The sequence below is a fragment of the Podarcis pityusensis genome (genome assembly GCF_964106645.2).
Source record: "Podarcis pityusensis genome assembly, chromosome: 1".
Classification (NCBI taxonomy): Eukaryota; Metazoa; Chordata; class Lepidosauria; order Squamata; family Lacertidae; genus Podarcis; species Podarcis pityusensis.
In genome coordinates, this window is record NC_138028.1 from 35,930,075 (window position 1) to 35,951,167 (window position 21,093).

At 39.1% G+C, this 21,093-nt stretch overlaps 1 protein-coding gene across 3 annotated transcripts in view; it reads left to right on the forward strand.

The window, feature by feature from the left end:
* Positions 1–21,093, forward strand: part of HEATR5A (HEAT repeat containing 5A) — a 65,372-nt gene that overhangs the window by 4,143 nt on the left and 40,136 nt on the right. For 2 of the 3 annotated variants that reach the window (XM_080977513.1, XM_080977514.1), the window contains exons 2-10: positions 5,541–5,767; positions 6,201–6,412; positions 7,678–7,786; positions 8,425–8,574; positions 9,898–10,072; positions 11,971–12,131; positions 14,533–14,788; positions 16,964–17,119; positions 18,762–19,012. In XM_080977513.1, coding sequence (XP_080833639.1) covers positions 5,642–5,767; positions 6,201–6,412; positions 7,678–7,786; positions 8,425–8,574; positions 9,898–10,072; positions 11,971–12,131; positions 14,533–14,788; positions 16,964–17,119; positions 18,762–19,012 — 1,596 coding nt within the window. In that variant the 5' untranslated portion in view covers positions 5,541–5,641. Of the gene's footprint in view, positions 1–5,540; positions 5,768–6,200; positions 6,413–6,476; positions 6,787–7,677; positions 7,787–8,424; positions 8,575–9,897; positions 10,073–11,970; positions 12,132–14,532; positions 14,789–16,963; positions 17,120–18,761; positions 19,013–21,093 lie in introns of those variants that run through there. The other variant, XM_080977515.1, reaches the window with a different exon arrangement.

Here is a 21,093-nt window from a genome sequence, read left to right on the forward strand (position 1 = left end):
ATGTAATAACAAACAAGACACATAAGACATACCTTTACGATGAACTTAGTCTCGGTGGTACTTGTGGATGCACAGGAAAAAAGAGAAAACTCAAACAATCATGAAGAAATTATCCAGACAGTAATATGGAAAGCCATCAAAGATAATTTATAGATTTTAAGTTAAAGACCAAACGCACAACACTTAAACTCCTTACTATCTTCATGTGTTTGCTAGAATGTAACAACACAATCAAATTCATGTCTGTTCAGAAGTAAACCCCGTTTTGTTCACTAGGGCTTACTCCTAAGTAAGTGTATAGGACTGACTCCTCAGGTTTGAAATATAAACACTGTTTCAATACGTGCAGGACAAATTGATTGTATAGGTGGCAAACTGGGCATGTACATCGGGCTATCGTGGAAACAAATCCTTGGTATGTCTGCAGAATCACATTTGCACCTGGTAAAAAGATAGCTATGCCTACACACATTGCTAGGAGATTTTGGATCAGATGCCACTGGAATTCCTAAGACGTTGGATAGCATTAAATGTCTCATTGTGTCTTTGAAAGACTTGTGCCAGTTTGGACCTTGTAGCTGCATAGCATTGGGGAATAGCAGGAATCACACAGCTCACAAATCTGTTTGCTTTGCCATACTACCCCTGAAATATAACTTCAGCAATATAGGCATCATTTTTATGTAGAGCAATTTGCAAAATTCCATGAGAAAGGTCTATCTTGTGTGTTTACCTGGAATTAAGCTTATGGATTTCAATAATACTTCCTAAGTGAGCTTAGAAAGATCACAACCTAAGTGTAAATTATAGATAACTTAAATTGTACACTAGAGGAGTTTATTTCTATGTTTAGAAAGCATCTAGCATAACAGTATAAATAATAAATAGGACCTTTCTCTTGAATTACATCAGATAATCAGATCTCACTGGACTGCCCAGTTGCATTCATGTTTAGCTCTCATCTGAGCTGTAGAAATTCCTCCCTTCCTCCACTAATTCATTCTGTTAGAAAATAAAGAAGAAATCCTTGTGTCCTATGGAGAATCCTCTTTTATTTTTTCTGTTCCCTCTGCCCGATCCAAGATACATATATTTGTACCCCAAAACCAGTATTCCTGAGGAAATCTACTTCCAGATGGAAATAAATTGACCTCTGTATCTTGATAAGGGGGGGGGGACTTACCAGATTTTGCGTTTTGTATCCTCCTTTATAAATTCCAATTAAAACTGAAAGCAGAAATAAATTGTGGTTCGTCATATAACTGATTCATGCTCAGAAGATAGAGTCATTTACAGTACTGTTGTATTCCTAGCTCAAGTACTAGCTCTGGGTGTAATTTGAACCTGGGTGAATATATTTTTCAAGCATAGCTCTTTCTTTAGTCCGTGTGTGTGTGTGTGTGTGTGTGTGTGTGTTTCACAGTCCTTGGAGTCTCCAGATCAAGGGGATGTGTGTTAAAAGATGTGATCAACCATCTTTATTTTTTTTTTTTAAAAGCAATTTATTGGGTTTTACAGTAAAAAATAAACATAATAAACAATGTAACATTTGTCTTAACATAGTTTCACATTTTCTTTGGACTTCCTCACATCTCCCGCTCCCACTTTCATCGTTGTAACATTTTGTCAGCAATTTATCATCTTATTTAAATTCTTATATCCCTTCTTTATTTCATGATCTTATAATTCTCGAAAGGAGCTAAGTTTTCACAGTCTTACTTATTTTCTTAAAAACTTCTAAATTTAGTGGTGCTCAGTTATTTTAGTCTAGCATCTTATTTAGCATTCACTCAAATTACAATGCTTTTGTAAATAGTTCTTAAATTTCTTCCAATCCTCCTCAATCCTCTCTTCTCCCAGGTCACGTATTCTGCCGGTCATTTCAGCCAGTTCCATGTAGTCTATCAGTTGCATCTGCCATTCTTCCAGTGTGGGTAGATCTTGAGTTTTCCAGTGTTTTGCGAGAAGTATCCTTGCTGCTGTTGTTGCATACATAAAAAATGTCTGGTCCTTCCTTGCCACCCCTTGGCCGACAATACCCAAAAGGAAAGCCTCTGGTTTCTTAGTGAAGGTATATTTAAATACCTTTTTCAGTTCATTATAAATCATTTCCCAGAACGCCTTCACTTTAGGGCAAGTCCACCAGAGGTGGAAGAACGTTCCCTCACACTCTTTACATTTCCAACACTTATTATCAGACAGGTGGTAAATTTTGGCAAGTTTGACTGGGGTCATATACCATCTATAAATCATTTTCATTACATTTTCTTTCAGAGCGTTACATGCAGTAAATTTCAATCCATTACTCCACAACCTCTCCCAGTCCTCAAACATGATATTATGCCCAATGTCCTGTGCCCACCTTATCATAGCCGATTTAACCGTTTCATCTTGTGTATTCCATTTCAACAGCAAGTTATACATCCTTGAAAGTACCTTAATCTTTGGTTCTAACAATTCTGTTTCTAATTTCGATTTCTCCACCTGGAACCCTAGTTTCTTATCATTTTTAAAAACTTCTTTAATCTGAGCATAATGTAACCAATCTCGCACTTTGTCTTTCATTTTCTCCAAACTCTGCAATTTCCAATTGTCTCCATCCTTTTCTAATATTTCCCAATATTTTGGCCATTTAGCCTCCATATTGGGTCTTTTTCGGGCCTTAGCTTCCAGAGGTGAAAGCCACCTTGGTGTTTTATTTTCCAGCAAGTCTTTATATTTTGTCCAGACATTAAACAGTGATTTTCTGACAATATGGTTCTTAAAGGCCTTGTTTGCTTTAACCTTGTCATACCATAAATATGCATGCCATCCAAAAGCGTTGTTAAACCCTTCCAAATCTAACACATCAGTGTCTTCAAGAAGTAGCCAGTCTTTTAGCCAGCAGAACGCTGCGGCTTCATAATACAACTTTAAGTCTGGCAGGGCAAAGCCCCCTCTTTGTTTTGCATCGGTTAATATCTTAAACTTAATTCTGGGCTTTTTGCCCTGCCAGACAAACTTAGAAATATCTCTCTGCCACTTCTGAAAGCACTCCGTTTTGTCCAAAACCTGAAGTGTTTGAAATAAAAACAACATCCTTGGCAATACATTCATCTTGATAGCAGCAATTCGGCCTAACAAAGAAAGTTTCAATTTTGACCAACTATCTAAGTCTCTCTTGATTTCTGTCCAGCATTTTTCATAATTGTCCTTAAATAGACTTAGATTTTTTACTGTTATGTTTACCCCTAGGTATTTTACTTTTTTAACCACATTAAGTTCCGTCTCATTCTGAAACCGTTCTGACTCTGTATCAGTCAAATTTTTCCCCAAAACCTTGGTTTTCTGTTTGTTTAGTTTAAATCCAGCCACCCGACCAAAGTCATTAATCAGTTGTAATACTCTTTTCGTACTGGGCTCTGGCTTCTGCAAGGTCAAAACCAGGTCATCTGCGAAAGCTTTTAATTTATATTGTTTCTGACCGACCTGAATTCCTTCCACCAACCGATCCCCTCTAATCATGTTCAATAGCACTTCCAGAACCGAAATAAATAGCAAAGGAGAAATAGGGCAACCTTGTCGTGTCCCTTTTTCAATTTTGAACTCTTCTGTAACCACATTATTAACTATCAATTTAGCTTTCTGTTCTGAATATATCGCCTCAATCCCATTCTCAAAACCCCGTCCCACTCCCATTTCTTTTAAATTTCCCATCATAAATTTCCAGGAGATATTGTCAAAGGCCTTCTCCGCGTCTATAAAAATTAAAACTGCTTTTGTATTTATATCTGTTTGCAAAAGTTCCAAAATGTCAATAATGTTCCTTGTATTAGCAAACAGATGTCTACCTGGGAGAAAGCCGGCCTGGTCCTTATGAATTACTTCATTTAAAACTTTTTTAAATCTATTTGCCAAAATGTCTGCAAATATTTTGTAATCCACATTTAAAAGAGAGATGGGACGGTAGTTCTTAAGTTGTGTCTTTTCAGCTTCCGACTTTGGTATTAATGTGATGAACGCTTCCTTCCACGACTCCGGTGCCCTCTTCCCCTCCATAATTTCATTGCTGACCTCCATCAAGGGTTGTATCAAATAGTCTTTTAATGCCTTATAGTACTTGGAGGTCAGCCCATCTGGTCCTGGAGATTTGCCGAGTTGCATGTTCTGGATGGCTTGTTCAATCTCCTGTCGTGTTATTTTAGAATTCAGGATTGTCCTATTTTCTTGTGACAATTTAGATAATCCGTTTTTTGCCAAAAATTGTTTAATCTCAACATCGTCTTGCGGCCCTTGGGTGTATAATTTTTTGAAATATCTCTGGAAACACTTTCTGATGTGATCAACCATCTTTAACCTGGATGGTTCTGGTGTTGTTGACATGAATAATTCTGCAGTTAAAAATAGGGTGCAAACTTAATTTATAGCAGTAGGATGTTGGTGTATATTGATCTACATTTTGTTCATGTAGAATTGGTGTTTATTGTAACGTAGCTATTCCACTTTCATGTGTGCAGCAAATGTTACAGTAAATATGAGCACATGATCTGGTCTGTCTAACTGCTCCTTCCTAGCTACCTTTTCCATGTAATTTTGCAATACAGTGGTACCTCAGGTTAAGTACAGTGATACCTCAGGTTACATACGCTTCAGGTTACATATGCTTCAGGTTACAGACTCCACTAACCCAGAAATAATACCTCGGGTTAAGTACTTTACTTCAGGATGAGAATTCGTTCCGGAGGTCCGTACTTAACCTGAAACTGTTCTTAACCTGAAGCACCACTTTAGCTAATGGGGCCTCCTGCTGCCGCCGCGCCGTCGGCGCACGATTTCATCTGTTCTCATCCTGAAGCAAAGTTCTTAACCTGAAGCACTATGTCTGGGTTAGCGGAGTCTGTAACCTGAAGCGTATGTAACCTGAGGTACCACTGTATTGCTAATTGTGTGCTTGCTCAATAGTGTGGGTCAGGGCCTATTAGCAAATGCAACTTGCTGCTTGAAATCTCTGTGAGTTGTGATACCACTGCTTGTCTGTTTTTCTTGAAACTCCCAAATAATTATTTATTCTCATAAAGTAGTAAGGTGTATTGTCACAGTATTTCTTCCTATAGGCATTTTTGATTGGCTACTGTGAGAAAAGGATGCTGAACTAGATGGGCTATTGGCCTGATCCAACAGACTCTTCTTCTGATGCATATGATGTTAACAATGCTGAAAATTAATTTATGGCACCCTGGTCTTCTAAATGAGCATTACTGAGAAGAAGCAAAATACCTTATGCATCCTTTCTAGATGTTTGGCAGCTATAAAATTGTACCTATGATGCTGGTGACTGTTCCACAGGTTCTGTTTCAGTTGAAATGTGTCACCCTGGGCTCCTTTGGGAGAAAGGATGGGGTGTAAATTGAATAAATAACAGCAATATGTTGCAAATGTTCTAGCAAAAGTGATCACTGTACCTCATTCTGACTTTTTTTTGTTTTGCTGGAGGAGAAGCTCTTAAGATTGAGCATTAAAATTTAAGCTTTCTGTGATTTAATATATTTGTGTTTGTGCAGGTATTCCATTTCATTCATCCTGTGAATACTAATATCCCTTAGCTACAGTCTTGTGTCTTCATGAGTGGCTTTCAGATAGTGAGAAAGAAACGCTTTAAGGCATGGAGTTGGCTCACAGCTTTTTGCTTAATAAAGAGGCCTATAACCAACTGGGCGAATTTCAGAAAGCAGAGTTTGTTTTCGAGTGGCTGAGGTTTTTGGAAAAACTTTTGCCAGCAACCAGCCGGGTGAGTATTGTACAACTGGAATAAAATAACATTTTGAGAAAACTGTCTTTTTTACATACTTTTGTCCCCTAAGTGGACCACAATCCTAACCAGTGTGTGCTAGGGAGAAGTCGTTGTTTAGCCAAAGATAGGGGACTGTTAAGGGTTGGCTAGATGGCAGGAGCAGTGTGGTGTGTGTGCATCCGATTTTGAGACAGACTTAGACTTGAATGGGTCTGAGCCTAGTTCAGAAAGGGGCGAGGCTTTTCAAGCAGAGGATGTTCACATTCAGACCCCACCACAATTTGAACTTAGCCTTGTCTCTAACTGTAAAACCAAACTTGTGTATTTTATCTTATATTTTATTCTGTGAACTGCCCAGAGATCTAGTGATGAAGGGCGGTATATGAATTTAAATAAATAAACACACTGCTTACTCTTTTTTTGTTTTCAGGCTGATATAAAGGAAAAACAGAGCAAGCTTGTTGAACAGCTGATATCTTTATTAACCAGTTCCCCAGGACCTCCTGCCAGACAGCTTATTGCCAAGAATCTTGCTATAATATATAGCACTGGGGACACGTTTTCTGTGCACCAAACAATTGATAAATGCAATGAACTTATTCGCAGTAAAGATGATTCACCAAGTTATCTGCCTACAAAACTGTAAGTCTGGAAAGGTCCTGTGAAGTCTTATTAGAATATTCCTCCTTCATTTTAAAACAGCAAAGTGACGAGCTCTGTAACTGATAGCAGGAGTGACTTCCGGTTTCTGTCGACCCAGGCAAGAGAGTCATAGTGGGCTCCACTTGCTATACTGTACTATGCACAGGCCTTTCCTCCCCTTTCCTCCTGTCCTTTTCTCTGATTACATCCCTTTGCAGGAATGAGACTAGAATTGTGTGATGGAGTAGAATGGTCCAAACAGATCCCATATTCCTTGGTGCAGCTAGAGAGTTTGAGCTGATATGGTAGCAGAGACTGCCATGAAAAATGTTATCATTGCTAGGTCTACGGAGATGAATTCACAAGATACGGATGTCCCAGAAGGCTTTGGAAGGGGGAGTAGAACACATACATGGTCTTGGAATGACAAGAGAGCAGGAGGAAGTCCTTCTGAGAAAAATCCCTTCAGGCTCAGATGAGGACCAGAAAGCTCAATCCCAATGAGATAGGAAAGGCATGCTGGGATCCTTCTGGCCTCATAGCTTTGCTCATTGGCAGGTCCACATGGGCTAGTCCATCACACCCATTTATGTTGGCTTGTTGCTTGTTATGGCCATCACCATTGCTCGCATTTGCTGGACACACTCTAATGGATGGCAAGGCTAATCAGGAGGGTAGAACAGTAAGCAACAGTGGCTGTTGTTCCCCCTCACTACAACTGGGCTTCAGCTATGTGCCCTGACAGATATCCAGCTGTGCTAACTGATGTTGACAGGGATGGACAAGAGCCTACTTTTTCAGACATGCCTGATATCAAAGTTTATGCCAGTGTCACTTTGCTGGTTTTTTGGGGGGCGGGTGGGTTTAGGTATCACAGACCTCCTGTTGTTGTTTTGTGACAGAGTAGATGAACACGGCTGCCCTGGTCATCTGGCTTATTTCTTTATTCAGATAAATCCATTTATTCAGATAGATCCATTAAGTTGTGAACTGCCTTGAAAGAGGATCATCCAATTTTTTTTCTTTTCTGTACGATTGTGAAATCAGTTTAGCTTTTTTTTTTAAGTGTTGATCATGCAATTTAGCAATACAGTTGTTTACTTCCTAAGTAATTTAATGCTAAATTGCTTTTTGTAATTGTAAGCTTCAGCGGTGCACGATAAAATGCTGACATCGTATAACTTACTAAGAATATTTTGTTAAACATATGTTGATTGACTGCCATCCCTCCCCCCCTTTCCAATTCTCTGTTGTTGTTTTTTAAGTGCTGCAGTGGTTTGTTTGGGCTATTTGTACAAAAAACTGGGAAGAATTTTGGGCAACAGCTTTGTGGATACTGTCGGGAATATCCTTAAAGCAATGAAGAATGCAGAGGTAAGGAAGCATGAAACAAGTTGGGTGGGTTGACAGTTGGAAAAAATGCCCAAAGAAGACTTATTTCTAGAACATTATATTTATTAGGAGAAAATGTTTCCCAGTAGGAGAGTACTGCTTGAATATGAGGCTTGACAATTACCTTTGGGTGCATATTTTTAGAATCATCTTTCTACTGCTGCCCAGGGCTCCTTTGGGAGGAAGAGAAGAATATAAATTGAATGGATGAATGAATTTTAAATAAACATAAATTATTGTGTAAGATGAAATAATATTATTAATTCATTAACATACTTGCAAAGCTACTTTAGTCTTGAATCAAACTTCATAAATAAATTTGTTTTGCTTTAGAAGAGTATTCCTCCTACAGGTTTTGAGATCTCGAATAGTGCAGAGACTAGAATGCTGCTGTTTGTGTGAGATAATTAATCTTCCAGTTTCCACTCCTGCCATGAAGTTCACTAAGGGGGCCTTGGGCAAGATCTCTCAATCTAGCTTACCTCACATGATTTCAGTAATGCTAAAAACATTACTCTAAACTTGCTCAAGGAAGAATGGGATGAAAATGTAACTAATGAGTAGATAAAATAATGTCCTTTAGTTGAAAACCGCATGACCTTTTTCTCTTGTCTTGTTAGTCTCAAGGGCGGTATGAGATCATGCTAAGTTTGCAAAATATATTGAAAGGTCTGGGAGTTGCTGCTATTCCATGTCACAGAGATATTTACAAAGCTGCCCGTTCATGCTTAACCGATAGATCAATGGCAGTTCGCTGTGCTGCTGCAAAGGTAAAGTGACCTATTAATTGTTTTTAGTAATTAATCTTCCTGTATACAGTTGCATATGTTAAATGGAGGATAAAAGAAAATCAATTGTCTCCCTCTCTCTGACGGCACAGAAAATATTTTTGATACATTTTGCAATTCAATTGGTAAAAAATACATCCATGTAATATTTTTGCTAGGAAGCTTTTTCCACCATAAATGGCTGTATTTTTGGTCAGTTTTCTGTGCAACCTGTATTGTAGAATTTGTACATCTTATCCAGCTGTACTTTTTATCATGATTATGATTGGATTTATATACCGCCCTATACCCGGAGGTCTTAGGGTGGTTCATAGAACAAAATCAAAATAAAAAACCACGAAATATGTAATCAAAATAAAAACAACAAACCAATAACCCTGCCCCCCCAAAAAAAATTCAAAAGGGCGTAGGATTTTGCAGTCTTGACTGCCATTGTATAAATAAAGCCCCACAGATTAGAGTAAAAAGCACATGTTTTAGTAATTGGGTCAATTTTTATTATTTTATCCTTTTTTTCCTTTGCATTTATATCTCACCTTTTCCTCAAGGAGCTTAAGTTCCCTTCCTGTGGTCAGTCTACAATCAATTTATAAGCAAAGTATAAATTCACATGAACAGATTTTTTAAAAAACAGTTTGAATTTGTGTGATTTGAAGTTACTATTCATTCCCATATATTAGAAACTGGTATTAGCAGTCTGGCCCAGAAGGTGTTGAATATCTTGTCGCCAAAGTGGATCACCCTGCCATGTTTAGAATACTTTAAAATAATGTACACCAGTGAAGTTGAAGTCCTTTCATTTAAAAAAATAAATAAATTTATTTTTCCGTCTATAAGATGCCCCCATGTATAAGACGCCCCCTGATTTAAGAAAATGGAGGGAGTTGTATCCGTGTATAAGACGCCCCCAACCTTTTGACATTATTTTTTAGGAAAAAAAACCTAGTCTTACACACGGAAAAATACGGTAATTGATTTTACAACATACAAGAATTCAAAAACCCCCACAAACAAATTGATTTGCTTGCCTCATACCTGTCAATGGTTGTGTAGCCACATTCTGCACTAATCGAAGCTTCTGAACCATTTTCAAAGTCAGCTCTGTATAAAACACATTCCAGTAGTGCAATCTTGAGATCAGCAGAACATGATTACTTTAGCCAGGTTATCCTTGCTTAGATAAGGGCAGTAGTTGGACCACCAGCTTAAGCTGGCAGAAGACACTCCACAGTTCATTGCATTGTACTTGTGCAAAAAAGACTGAACCTATTTCTTTTCTTGTTTCCCTGTTTTTGTTTTGTATAGTGTCTTCTTGAACTGCAGAGCGAAGCAAGTTTTATGTGGAGTACAGACCTGGATAGTGTTGTAACTCTGTGTTTTAAGTCATTTGAAGGGTCGAATTATGGTGTACGAATTGCTGTTTCTAAGCTTTTAGGCAGTGTATTAGTGAGTGCTGTAACATCTAAACAAGGCGGCACAGGTAAATTTATTAGGGTTTCTTTCTTCCTATGTCGATGTGAGAAAATAATAAGAATAAGAATAAGAATAAAATTATTTATACCCCACCTATCTGGCTGGGTTTCCCCAGCCACTCTGGGCGGTTTCCAACAGAAGAATAAAAATACATTAAAACATCAGTCACTAAAAACTTCCCTAAACAGGGCTGTAATGTAGAAATTATTGGCAAACTGCAGTAAATAGTGAACAGCCTTAAAAATAGATGTGGTTTTAACAAATGACAATATATTGTATATGATCCCCCCTGCCATGTGAAGGTTTCGGTCACTTGCTGGAATTAAAATGCAATCAGAACATATACGGTTGGGATTTAACAATAGCTTCATTTGAAAGAGACATTCGCACAGCTTCACACAAACATAGAAAGAAGAAACAAAACATATGTTTCTTGCATTCTCAGGGTAGTAGAAATTAAAAGTAGCAATGGTGTTCTGTCAGCCCATACTCTCAAACTCATTCCGATAGGAGCAGGGCTTCAGTCCTAAAGACCTCTCTGTCTGTCTGTCTGTCTCTCTCTCTCTCTCTCTCTCTCTCTCTCTCTCTCTCACACACACACACACACACACACACCCTGAGCACACTTCTCTAGTTTTTAAAACCTTGGCATCCGTACAAGGTGGTGTACCTCAAGTGCAGTACCCCATTGGCTCACTGTCTGAGCTTTCTCCCCATGTGACTTTGCCCTACTGCCTAGAAATCAGATGTGTGCTGAGTGTTTCAGCAAGATTGGTGCTTGTACTTTTCCATTCTTATACAAACCCACCCGTAAACCTGACCACATCTGTACTTCCAGTTGACAACTGGAAACTGACTTCAGATGGCTAACTTATTCTAAGAGATGCTTCTAAGGCCTAAATGAGAGAAATATACGTATGATGCATTTAGCTGTAGCTAAAGAGGTCAATTATAGATGTAAATAAATCTATAACAGTTTATCCGTGGCATGATCTATCGTGTTGCAAAATGGGCATCACTGTGGATAAAGACCCAAGGCAGACAAGGCAGGGAATAACAGAAGGAAAGAGAGAAAAATGGCTGTTAATATAGAGGAGGACTGACTGTTAAGTCATGTTTCAACTTGAAGAGCCTGTTCCTAATCGAAGCACTCCTTAGTGGACAACTGATCCAACTTGGATTCTTTTAATGTGCTCCATTCTCATTTCAATAACACTTAGAATGATTCGTGATTCGTCCAATGAAGTTTTACTTCTAGGCCTGCTGCTCCCCTTAGATAAATTTGGAAATGAATAGTATTTTTTTCTAAGCCTGAAACTACCAGTAAAATGTGTTTGCTTTCACTCATCTCTTCCATTACGTACTGTAGTAAAAATAAACAACAACCTTGTAGTTTACCTAGATCAGGAATTATACTGTTTATAAGCCTTGCTAAGCCATCTTCCTCATCCAGGAAACCAAACGAAAATGTTCCTGTGAGTGCATGCACTGACAACTGTGTGTATTCCTCCCAAAGCTTATGTCCGTTGATATTTAGCCATATGTGCCTTCAGCCAGTGTCTCCAGTGAACACTAATAACTTCATCACATTTTGTTTTATTTATTACATTTATATACCTCCTTTATCTTCCAAGGAGCTCAAGGTGGTATCCATGGTTTTTCAAGGTGGTTACATAAGGCTCAAACACATACGCCATGATCCTCTGTGCATACTTGAAAGTCCAATGAATTAAGATGTACTTCAGATAAATGTTCACAGGATTAGACTGAACTTCAGACCTTTAACCCAATAACTATGTCGTATGAACTGAATGTTTAAGTTTAGTTATGATACCTGAGACTTTGTTGTTACACAGTAGAATCTAATAAATAAATGTGGATGCATTTTCCCCCTCATTGAAAAAGCATCTGCCAGACAAAATGTTCGCAAGATCTCATTTGAAGAAGCCTTGGAACTTCTGGGTACAGGTTTCCTTCGGGGAAGTACAGGATTTCTACGAGCCAGTGGTGATATTCTGAAAGGGACAAGCTCGGTCAGCAGGGATGTTAGAGTTGGAGTCACTCAGGTTTGATTATGTTATATATTGTAAAAGTTACTATTTTGTTTTTGTTTTTTGCTTTGTTTTTCTGTGAAAGTATTGAACTAGTTAATTGATTTTACATGTTAATATTTTACAGGCTTATACAGAAGACTAATTACTTGTCTTCTAATATTTCCCAGTGTTTTACTTGGATGCTAATGGTGCTTATTTCTCTTTTTGAAAGAGAAATTAATTTGCTAATAATGAAATTATTTTAATGTTTATTTATAATTTTCTTTCATAATGTTTGAGTTAGTTCATTGTCTTTTCATGTTTTTTAAAAAAATGTTTCTTAACATTCAAAAACCCTTCTGCCTTCGTTTAAGAGCTATTATATTCTGCAGCTTGCAATGGTGAGGCCTTCTCTGTGATCTGGTTCGCGTGTCACATTAAACCTTAGTTAAAATAAACTATGGCTTGATGTGAATGAGCAGTGCGCTTGTGCATGCTGCTGAAATCGCAGGAGCTTTGCTCCTCCTTCACTTGCTGCTGCTGCACTGCCAGGAAACCAGGCATGGTCTGACTTGTTGCCTCATCTGAACCTGGGCTCATGATTTGTTTCTCTCTAAAACCTTGGCTTTCACTTGTGATCTGTGTGAGAAACAAACCATGAGCCTGACTGGTTTCCCACAAACATGTAATTGCTCTTAGCTGATGTCTGAAAGAACTTGTTCCTTGATTAAGCATTAATAAAGCAACTAAAATAACACATCTTTCACATTTTTTCGGATCAGTGGCTGTCAAGGACAGAGAGCCATGGCAGAGAGAACTAACTAATCTCAGAGCAGTTTCATATTTAGCAATTTAGTCTCTGAGACTTTTTGTTACAGAGTCAGTAGAGCTGAGGATTTTTGTGACATAAATGCAAATCCGGTATTGGGGAGGGGATTAATTCTTTGCCATCTGTTAATTGATTGCCCTTCATAGGGTGCCAGTATGAAGTGACACCCAAATCCCCTCCCCAGTAGGGCATATGCTTTAAAAAATCTTGCTGTATTATTGAAACACTAATTCATTCCTTCTCTTCTCCCCATACCGTCCAACAAGCAAATGCACCCTGCTGCATGGTGAGGCCAGCTGTCCCTTCAAAATACCCTAACTAAAATAAAAATAAAGCTACAGTTTCTTCTTTAAACAATTCCATCATACATGGAAGTCCAGAACCTGTAGCAGGCTACTCAGGAAAATTATTTTAGGGCTGTTTCTGCCGCACGTTTTTGAAGAAAAATAATTGTGTTTTCATGTCTAAAGCCTGAAGGGATTATGCTTAGAAAATGTATTCAGCTAAACTACAAAAGATCTTGTCCTCCAACTACTTTTTATTCTTTTCTCTATGCTCAAATAAAATAATGTTGAAACCTGTTTGTTTTTTTTTAATTCTAAAGTTAGATTGCCATAAAATAACTCTCTCGTAACTAATTCAATATATTGGGGGGGATACACCTAATGAGTCCTGTCACCAAAAGTCCTGTGTGAGGGCTTCCACTTATGCAATGGGTTTTCTTTCCCCCCATGACCCCGAAATTGTTTTGGGGTGCAGGAGAACCCTGAAAACAATGCTCAGGAGGAGGAGAGGTGGATAATTCTATCTGACATTCTGCAATGCTTGTGCTGATAGGACAGTCAGCATTGTGCAACACTGATTTTCTTTCTGGGTGTGTTTCTTCCCAATGTGATTCTCAATGTGGATGTAGTATTTATGAGGTTGACCTATTAACTGCATTGAGTAGAAGTTGATACCCAGTAAGATAATTTTTTCTTCAGAATAAGGGCTCTCTATATTCTTCCCTTCTGTTCTGATTCATTAAGTTGCAAACAGTTAAAATTCATTTGTAATAAGGAGGAATAGTCCAGTCATGGCAAACATTTAAAAAATAAAACCTGTAGGGTGAGGGTAAAAATGCCCTAATTCCCACAAGTGTGTAGTTTATTGTAACCTAATAATTCTTAAATTTCATTTTGCACTAAATGTGGGTGCTACATGCAGAATATTAAATGTCTGGAAGTTCTTGCATACTGATGCCAAATGCAACAGTTTACATAACAAGTAACAGCTGTTTCTCTTGTTCTCTTCTTCTGCTATTAAATATAAGAGAGGAAGAGGCTGAATGAACTAGCTGCTTTGTCGCTACTGGTTTAATTTAAAGCAGTTTTTGCCCCCAACATAGCATCTAAATTTGACTTAGATGACTAAAAGCCAGTTTGTTTCCACCTTACTTCACATAATGAAGCTGGAAACATGTTGTCTTAAAAAATATTAACAAAATTATTTTGGTGTCCTGTTAATATTATTTAATGGTAGCCTTTATGACTTCTTTCATACTGCATTATATTTTTGAGAAGATTTTGATGTAAAAACATTGCATTTTAATCAAATCTCTTTCAGGCATATGTGGTATTTATCTCCACGCTGGGAGGGCAGTGGCTTGAAAGGAATTTTTCTGCCTTGCTTTCCCATGTTCTGGACCTCGTTTCCCAGTCTCACCCTAAAGCTATTCAGACTCAGATGGACGCTATCTGTCGCCGCCGCTGTATTTCATTTATCCTCCGAGCTACAGTAGGAGGCCTTCTTGGGGGGAAAGCTCAAATTGCAACTGCCAAGGAGATTTGTCAAGCCATCTGGAAGCTGAAGAAAGTTGTGGGTATGGGACTAACAAGATTATGTGCTCTCCCTTCCCCCTCCTTTTCACTAGTACTTTGTATCATTTCCTAATCTGCTCATGAAGGCTATGCAGTACTGTTTGCATCTCCAGCGATGCCTTATCTGAAAGAAAAATCCACATGGCCCTTTGGGATTCATTTCAGAATAATAATTAAAATACCTGTGAGTTCCTTTAATATTTCTCCATAATTTAAAGGTAAAGGGATCCGTGACCATTTGGTCCAGTCGTGACCGACTCTGGGGTTGCGGCGCTCATCTCGCTTTATTGGCCGAGGGAGCCGGCATACAGCTTCCGGGTCATGTGGCCAGCATGACTAAGCCGCTTCTGGCGAACCAGAGCAGCGCACAGAAATGCCGTTTACCTTCCAGCCGGAGCGGTACCTATTTATCTACTTGCACTTTGACATGCTTTCGAACTGCTAGGTGGGCAGGAGCTGGGACCGAGCAACGGGAGCTCACCCCGTTGTGGGGATTCGAACCACTGACCTTCTGATCAGCAAGTCCTAGGCTCTGTGGTTTAACCCACAGCGCCACCCGCGTCCCATCTCCATAATTTAGGTTAGGGTTATTATGTGGAAGGTAAGTCTGATGACTGACTAAGCGCCATGGGAGTCAGAACTGCATGTTGTGTACCAGGGACACGGGTGGCACTGTGGTCTAAACCACGGAGCCTCTTGGGCTTGCCAATCAGAAGCTCAGCTGTTCGAATCCCCGTGACGGCGTGAGCTCCTGTTGCTTTGTCCCAGCTCCTGCCAACCTAGCAGTTTGAAAGCATGCTAGTGCAAGTAGATATAGGTACCACTGCGGCGGGAAGGTAAACAGCGTTTCTGTGCGCTCTGGCTTCCATCACAGTCCTCCGTGCGCCAGTAGCGGTTTAGTCATGCTGGCCACATGACCCAGAAAGCTGTCTGTGGACAAACACCGGCTCCCTCGGCCTGAAAGCGAGATGAGCACCGCAGCCCCATAATTGCTTTTGACTGGACTTAGCTGTCCAGTGGTCCTTTATCTTTACTTTTTACCTTATTGTGTATGACTGACTTCTAGCTGTTGAGGATTTTCCACAGGTGTGGGAATCATGCACATATTCATTGGTTATGAACTTCCCTGTGGCATCAAGCTAGTCTTCATCAAGATAAAATAACCATATGGTCCATTAGTCTCTCTCAGAATGGGAGGTTTGTGTTTGTACACTGCATCTATGAACGTTGTGTCAGAAATGCTGGAATCTAGATTATGACAATCCAGTGGGCTTGAAGGCACTGACAACCACTTGATAGGTGATGACTTCAAGTCCTGCTTACTTACTGTCTGCAGTACCAGTTTTACATTCTTCAGGGGCAAATATGAGAAGACAGGGCCTCTGGGAGCGTATGGGCCCCCAGCCACTCATTGCTACTCAGATATATAGGTTTCAAAACGGAGAATATTCAGGCCACTGCTTGGTTCTGAATCAGGATATGGAGGTGACTTGCTTAACCAGGGCTTACTGTTAATCAGAATTTTGAAATTGGCTTCAAACCCTTGATTCAAATAATGGTTAATTGCCAACTTTTCTTTGACTTAAATGTGGTTAAGATTGGTACTAGCAGTAAGGACTATTCACACTTGAAAGGGAAGGGACTGTGAGAATGGAATGTGGGATTCCACGAACTGCTTCCATGGCTAAGCAATTGGGAGAGTCTTATGTGCACACCAGTTCATTGACTGAAGTGCCCTTCTACCTACTTTTTCTTCTCAATTGACTTGGGCCCAAATTCAGAGGAAGTTAATCATGCCATTAAAATCAATAGGGTAAGTTAGCTTTGACTCATTAATTTCAGCTGTCCTTCCGTGTGAGTAACGTTCTCTGGATTTGGGCCTATATGTTTGCCACAACATGACATCGAAATATTGTCTCCCATACTCTTTTAACAAGCACATGCCTATTTTCCTCTACACATGGGCAGGTACAGAGAATATCTGCAAAGTTGGTTGTCAGCTGATCTTTGTTTTTTTGCTACTCAATGTCTCCTGCCGTCAGTGTTTTCATGGAGCCCCGCTTTTACTGCAAAACTGTATTAGATATGGTCGATGTACCAGCCATCTCCTCCTAGTCTTTTAAGTCTCTTCTTTTGTCTAATGTAGCAAAGATAACACAATTCTGTCATATTACTAGATGCTGCCATGAGTGACAGTAACGTGGAAACCCGTGTTGGTACAACAGATGTGGTAGCAAGCCAACATATGCTTATATGTTCCTTGGAAGAGCTTGGAAACCTCATTCAGAATTTAGGCACTACAGCTGCACCTCTGCTACAAGATTCTAGTACAGGTAATGGATCATACCTTTTGTTCTCTGTGATTTTGTGAAATGTATGTTTTGGATCCTTGAGACTTTGGACTCATTATATAAAAAACCAGTTTAAGAAAACAAAATGTTATGGGTACCTTGATCTAATCCAGCTTGCTGCAGGATTAAAGCAAGTTCTAATACAGGTTCAGATAAACCCAATTGTCTCTCTGTGTGTGTGTGTGTTTTAAATCCTTATTGGATAAAGATTCTGTGTTAGTTCAGATAATATGTAGGAGATCTGTGATGAGTGGGCTTTTGGAATCAGTTTTCATGCTGTCAAGGGGAGGGTGGGAATCTGTGGAAAGACCTCCTGTTAGATGTCAAGAAAATAAACAGCTATCTGACTTTTGGAAGACATACGAAGGGAAGTCTAGGGAAGATTTTAATGTTTGATGTTTTCCTGTGGTTTTATAATTTGTTTGAAGTCAGATGAGTGGCATAGAAATAACAACAACACAGATTTGAAGTTCATTACTCTGTGTTCTTAAACCGTATGTAGGACACAAAATACTCTGGCTCTTAGTTAAAATAGGTATATTCTCTATATAACCATTATTTAGGCCTTAACCTATTTGCATTTACTTAGGAGTAACTGTTATCTGAAAATAGCGATACTTGTTTCTAATTAAATAAAATGTTAGAACTTGGCTGCACATCTTACAAAAAGAGTATTTTAAAGAAATATAATGAGAAAAGAGCTGTTCACTACTCACAGCAGACTCTGAAGTTGAATTGTTGCAATTGTGACAAGTTTCTCAGAATTATTTCCTCTACTAAAGGTAACTTAGCTTTGTACAACACGACAATAGTGTTATGTAATAATAATGTTTATTAGTTAGAAAGCACCTTAAAGTCACTATGCCCTGTATAGAAATTGTGGTTGGTAGGTGTTCCTCCAGGTTTATAATCTAATCAAAGATTAGACTTTTTCAAGAGGAAAGCAGGGTAAAAGGGGAAGGAGTGTCCGTGGGAAAACACCTGAAAGGGTGTGTGTGTGTTTCGATGCGATCATAAAGGAAAAGTGGGTGTTAGGTAGAACATCTGAGTGATAGGGAGCTGCAAGTGAAAGGGCAAATAAAAGAGAGAGTAATCTTACATATAATTAGAAGATTGGATCCTTTAGTATCTAGGTAGCAGGCAAGAGGCTACAGGGAGAGAATATCGACTGTGGAACAGTTTGAAAGTAAGTACAGGAAGCTTAAATGAAGATGAGGGACGATGGGATGGCAATTAAAAGAGTAAAGGAATGAGCAGAAAATTATAATATGGGACCATCATATCAGATGAATGTTGCGCCAGTAGTCAATGCAGGAAGCCAAAAGACAGTGAACAATTTTTTTTGATAGTGTACGTAGAGAGAAAATGAGATGGCTTGACCAAGAGCAGGAGAAAACAGGAAAAAAAGATAATTAAAATATTTGAAGTTTCTGAGCTTGATGAGAAAACTAGCAGTTACATGGTCAAGAGCAAGATGAAACATCCTAGAATTTATGATATGAAGCATCCTAGAATTACTTAGTATGGTGTTCATTCGTGTGTTCAGAAGTCAGTTGTGAATCTAGCTCAGTTACCGTTCCTGAAAATTTGCTGTGCTGATTTTTTAACATTTCTGACTTTCCAGGGGTTTTGGATGCAGTGGTGTCCATTATTATCCACCCCAGTATTTCAGTTCAGCTGGCAGCAGCATGGTGTTTGCGCTGCATTGCTGTGGCACTGCCCTGCTTTCTCTCGCCACTTCTGGATCGCTGTATCGAGCGGCTCACAGCACTCAAATCCTCCCCAGAAGCAGTGACTGGCTACAGTTTTGCTGTTGCTGCCCTACTGGGAGCTGTCAGAATGTGTCCTTTAGGAATTCCACATTGCAAAGGAAAGGTAATTATTTGAACCTTGGTCCTGGTATTCAGTGCAAAGGCATAATTAACTGTTTGATACAGCTATAGACAACATTTTTTTTAACAGCCTGTTCCTCACTGCAGGGAATATTTGTGCATGATGAAGAAAGTGTTGAAAAACCTGGAATATTTCAAATGACTGGTTGGTCCATTTCAATGTATTAGACCACTGAGTGCACCAGATCTAAGATTTTTTATTCCATCCATGTATCATTTAGCTACACTGATAAATCATTTTTACAGAGTGTTGAGTTCTATTCTTCATATATAACTAACAGCACAATCAAGTATATTTACTGGCATGTAAGCCCCATTGTTTTCAAAGGCACTTACTCTCGGGTAAGCTTCAGTGTGATGTTCCTTAGTTTTGGTCAGACTATAATCCTCAGTGAATTGATTTTTTAAAAACAAAAACACGAGGTCATTGAAAGAATTAAAACATTAACAATTACTGTTTCTTAAATAGAGAAATTAACACTGCTCTTGATAATAGACTGAACTAAGAGAGATGGGGGAATTCTCGTCTGAGGAAGTCGCTTAATGTTTTCTGAATTCATGGAGTTTCTCTCCGTGTCTTTAAGAGCTGGTGAAATTCTTTTAAAAGACTCAAACTTCCATAACCTCATCCTGGCGTGGTATTAGTTTAAATTGGCAGATTACCATAGCTCACCACTTTCCCACAGACATTGCAGCTTTGTCAGTGAGGGGGGAAAAAAATCTGAGCCTTGTATTTCTGAACAATGGAAGTGAAACCCATTTGGCCTTGCCAAGCAAAAGATTTTCTTTTAAAACGGCTAATTAGAAGTACATCCACAGATAAGTTGCTTCTCTGTGATGGGAGACGGGAGCTTTTTTGGCAAGGGATCTTATTTCTGTTTTTCATTGCTACCTCTCTGGATCTGAAGTGGGTAGCTTGCATGCCAGCTGGCTTGCTTGCATGCCATATGCATCTCAAGATCCCTCTGGAATTGAAGTGTGACTCTCCAATAAGTCTAATCTAAGTGCTTATCTGTCCAGTACCTGCAATTACAAGCCTAACTAAAGAGGAGCAATGGATAACAGTATGGCAGCACCTTTGCTTTGAAACTCCCTGGTTGTTGACTTTAAGCATGTGCCTTTATTATACAGTTTAAGACACCTGCTGAACATTTTTATGCTCCAGCAAGACACATGATGTAGTGAAATTTGTTCTAAACATTTTCTTGATTTTATGTTTGTTTTAATTAATGATGCTTTCATGCATATTTGTTTTCATTGGTTTGTGTATTATAATCATGTTTTATAAGTGTATTATAATCATGTTTTATAAGTAACTGAAGCTTTACTTTGATTTTTTAGAAAATATGCACAAGCAGTTTATACATTTTCGTTAAAAACTTAATATTCAAGCCACTGCCATTTTTAAAAAATCCAATGGGATCCAAAATAGGAGGCAGTTTTAGTGCAAGCATTTGCTGCCACTATAGAGGTCCAAACAGCTGGAAACAACAGCTCTTGCCATTAAAGCCTTATTGCATACCTTATTGCGCTTCCATCCCAAGTTCTGATGGGTATTTTATTCAGCAACAAGAGACTGCCAGCTTACCCCCTCCACCATTCTAAGCCTCTAAACCAGCATTTTGTTTTGTTTATGCATACATAAATACTATCACTACCAGAGGTTTTTTGGGGTGACTTACAAGAGAAAAACAAGAGTAAGTTAAAATAATCACAGTTAGGTTCAGTCCAGAGTTCTGCTCTGAGAGAACGGGGAGGTGATTGCTCTTACTGATTCCTCTTTCCTCCTGCAGCTGCCTGAGAAGCTGTCCTCCAGGGTTGTAGGACCCTTGAGGGCAACATGAAAAATGGTGTACAGACTGCAGGCCAAGGGAATCATTTAGGATCCTTGAACATCACGTCCACCCACCCCTGTTCATCCAGCTAGGAGCCTCTGCTGCATCTTGGCGCCTTCTGTGAATAGAAGGAGCCGTTCATGAAGCAGCCTCTCTGGAGCCAGTCCAAGGGAAATGCAGTAAATAAAACACAATTGCCTAACAGAGGAGTGGCCAGTCAGAAGGCATA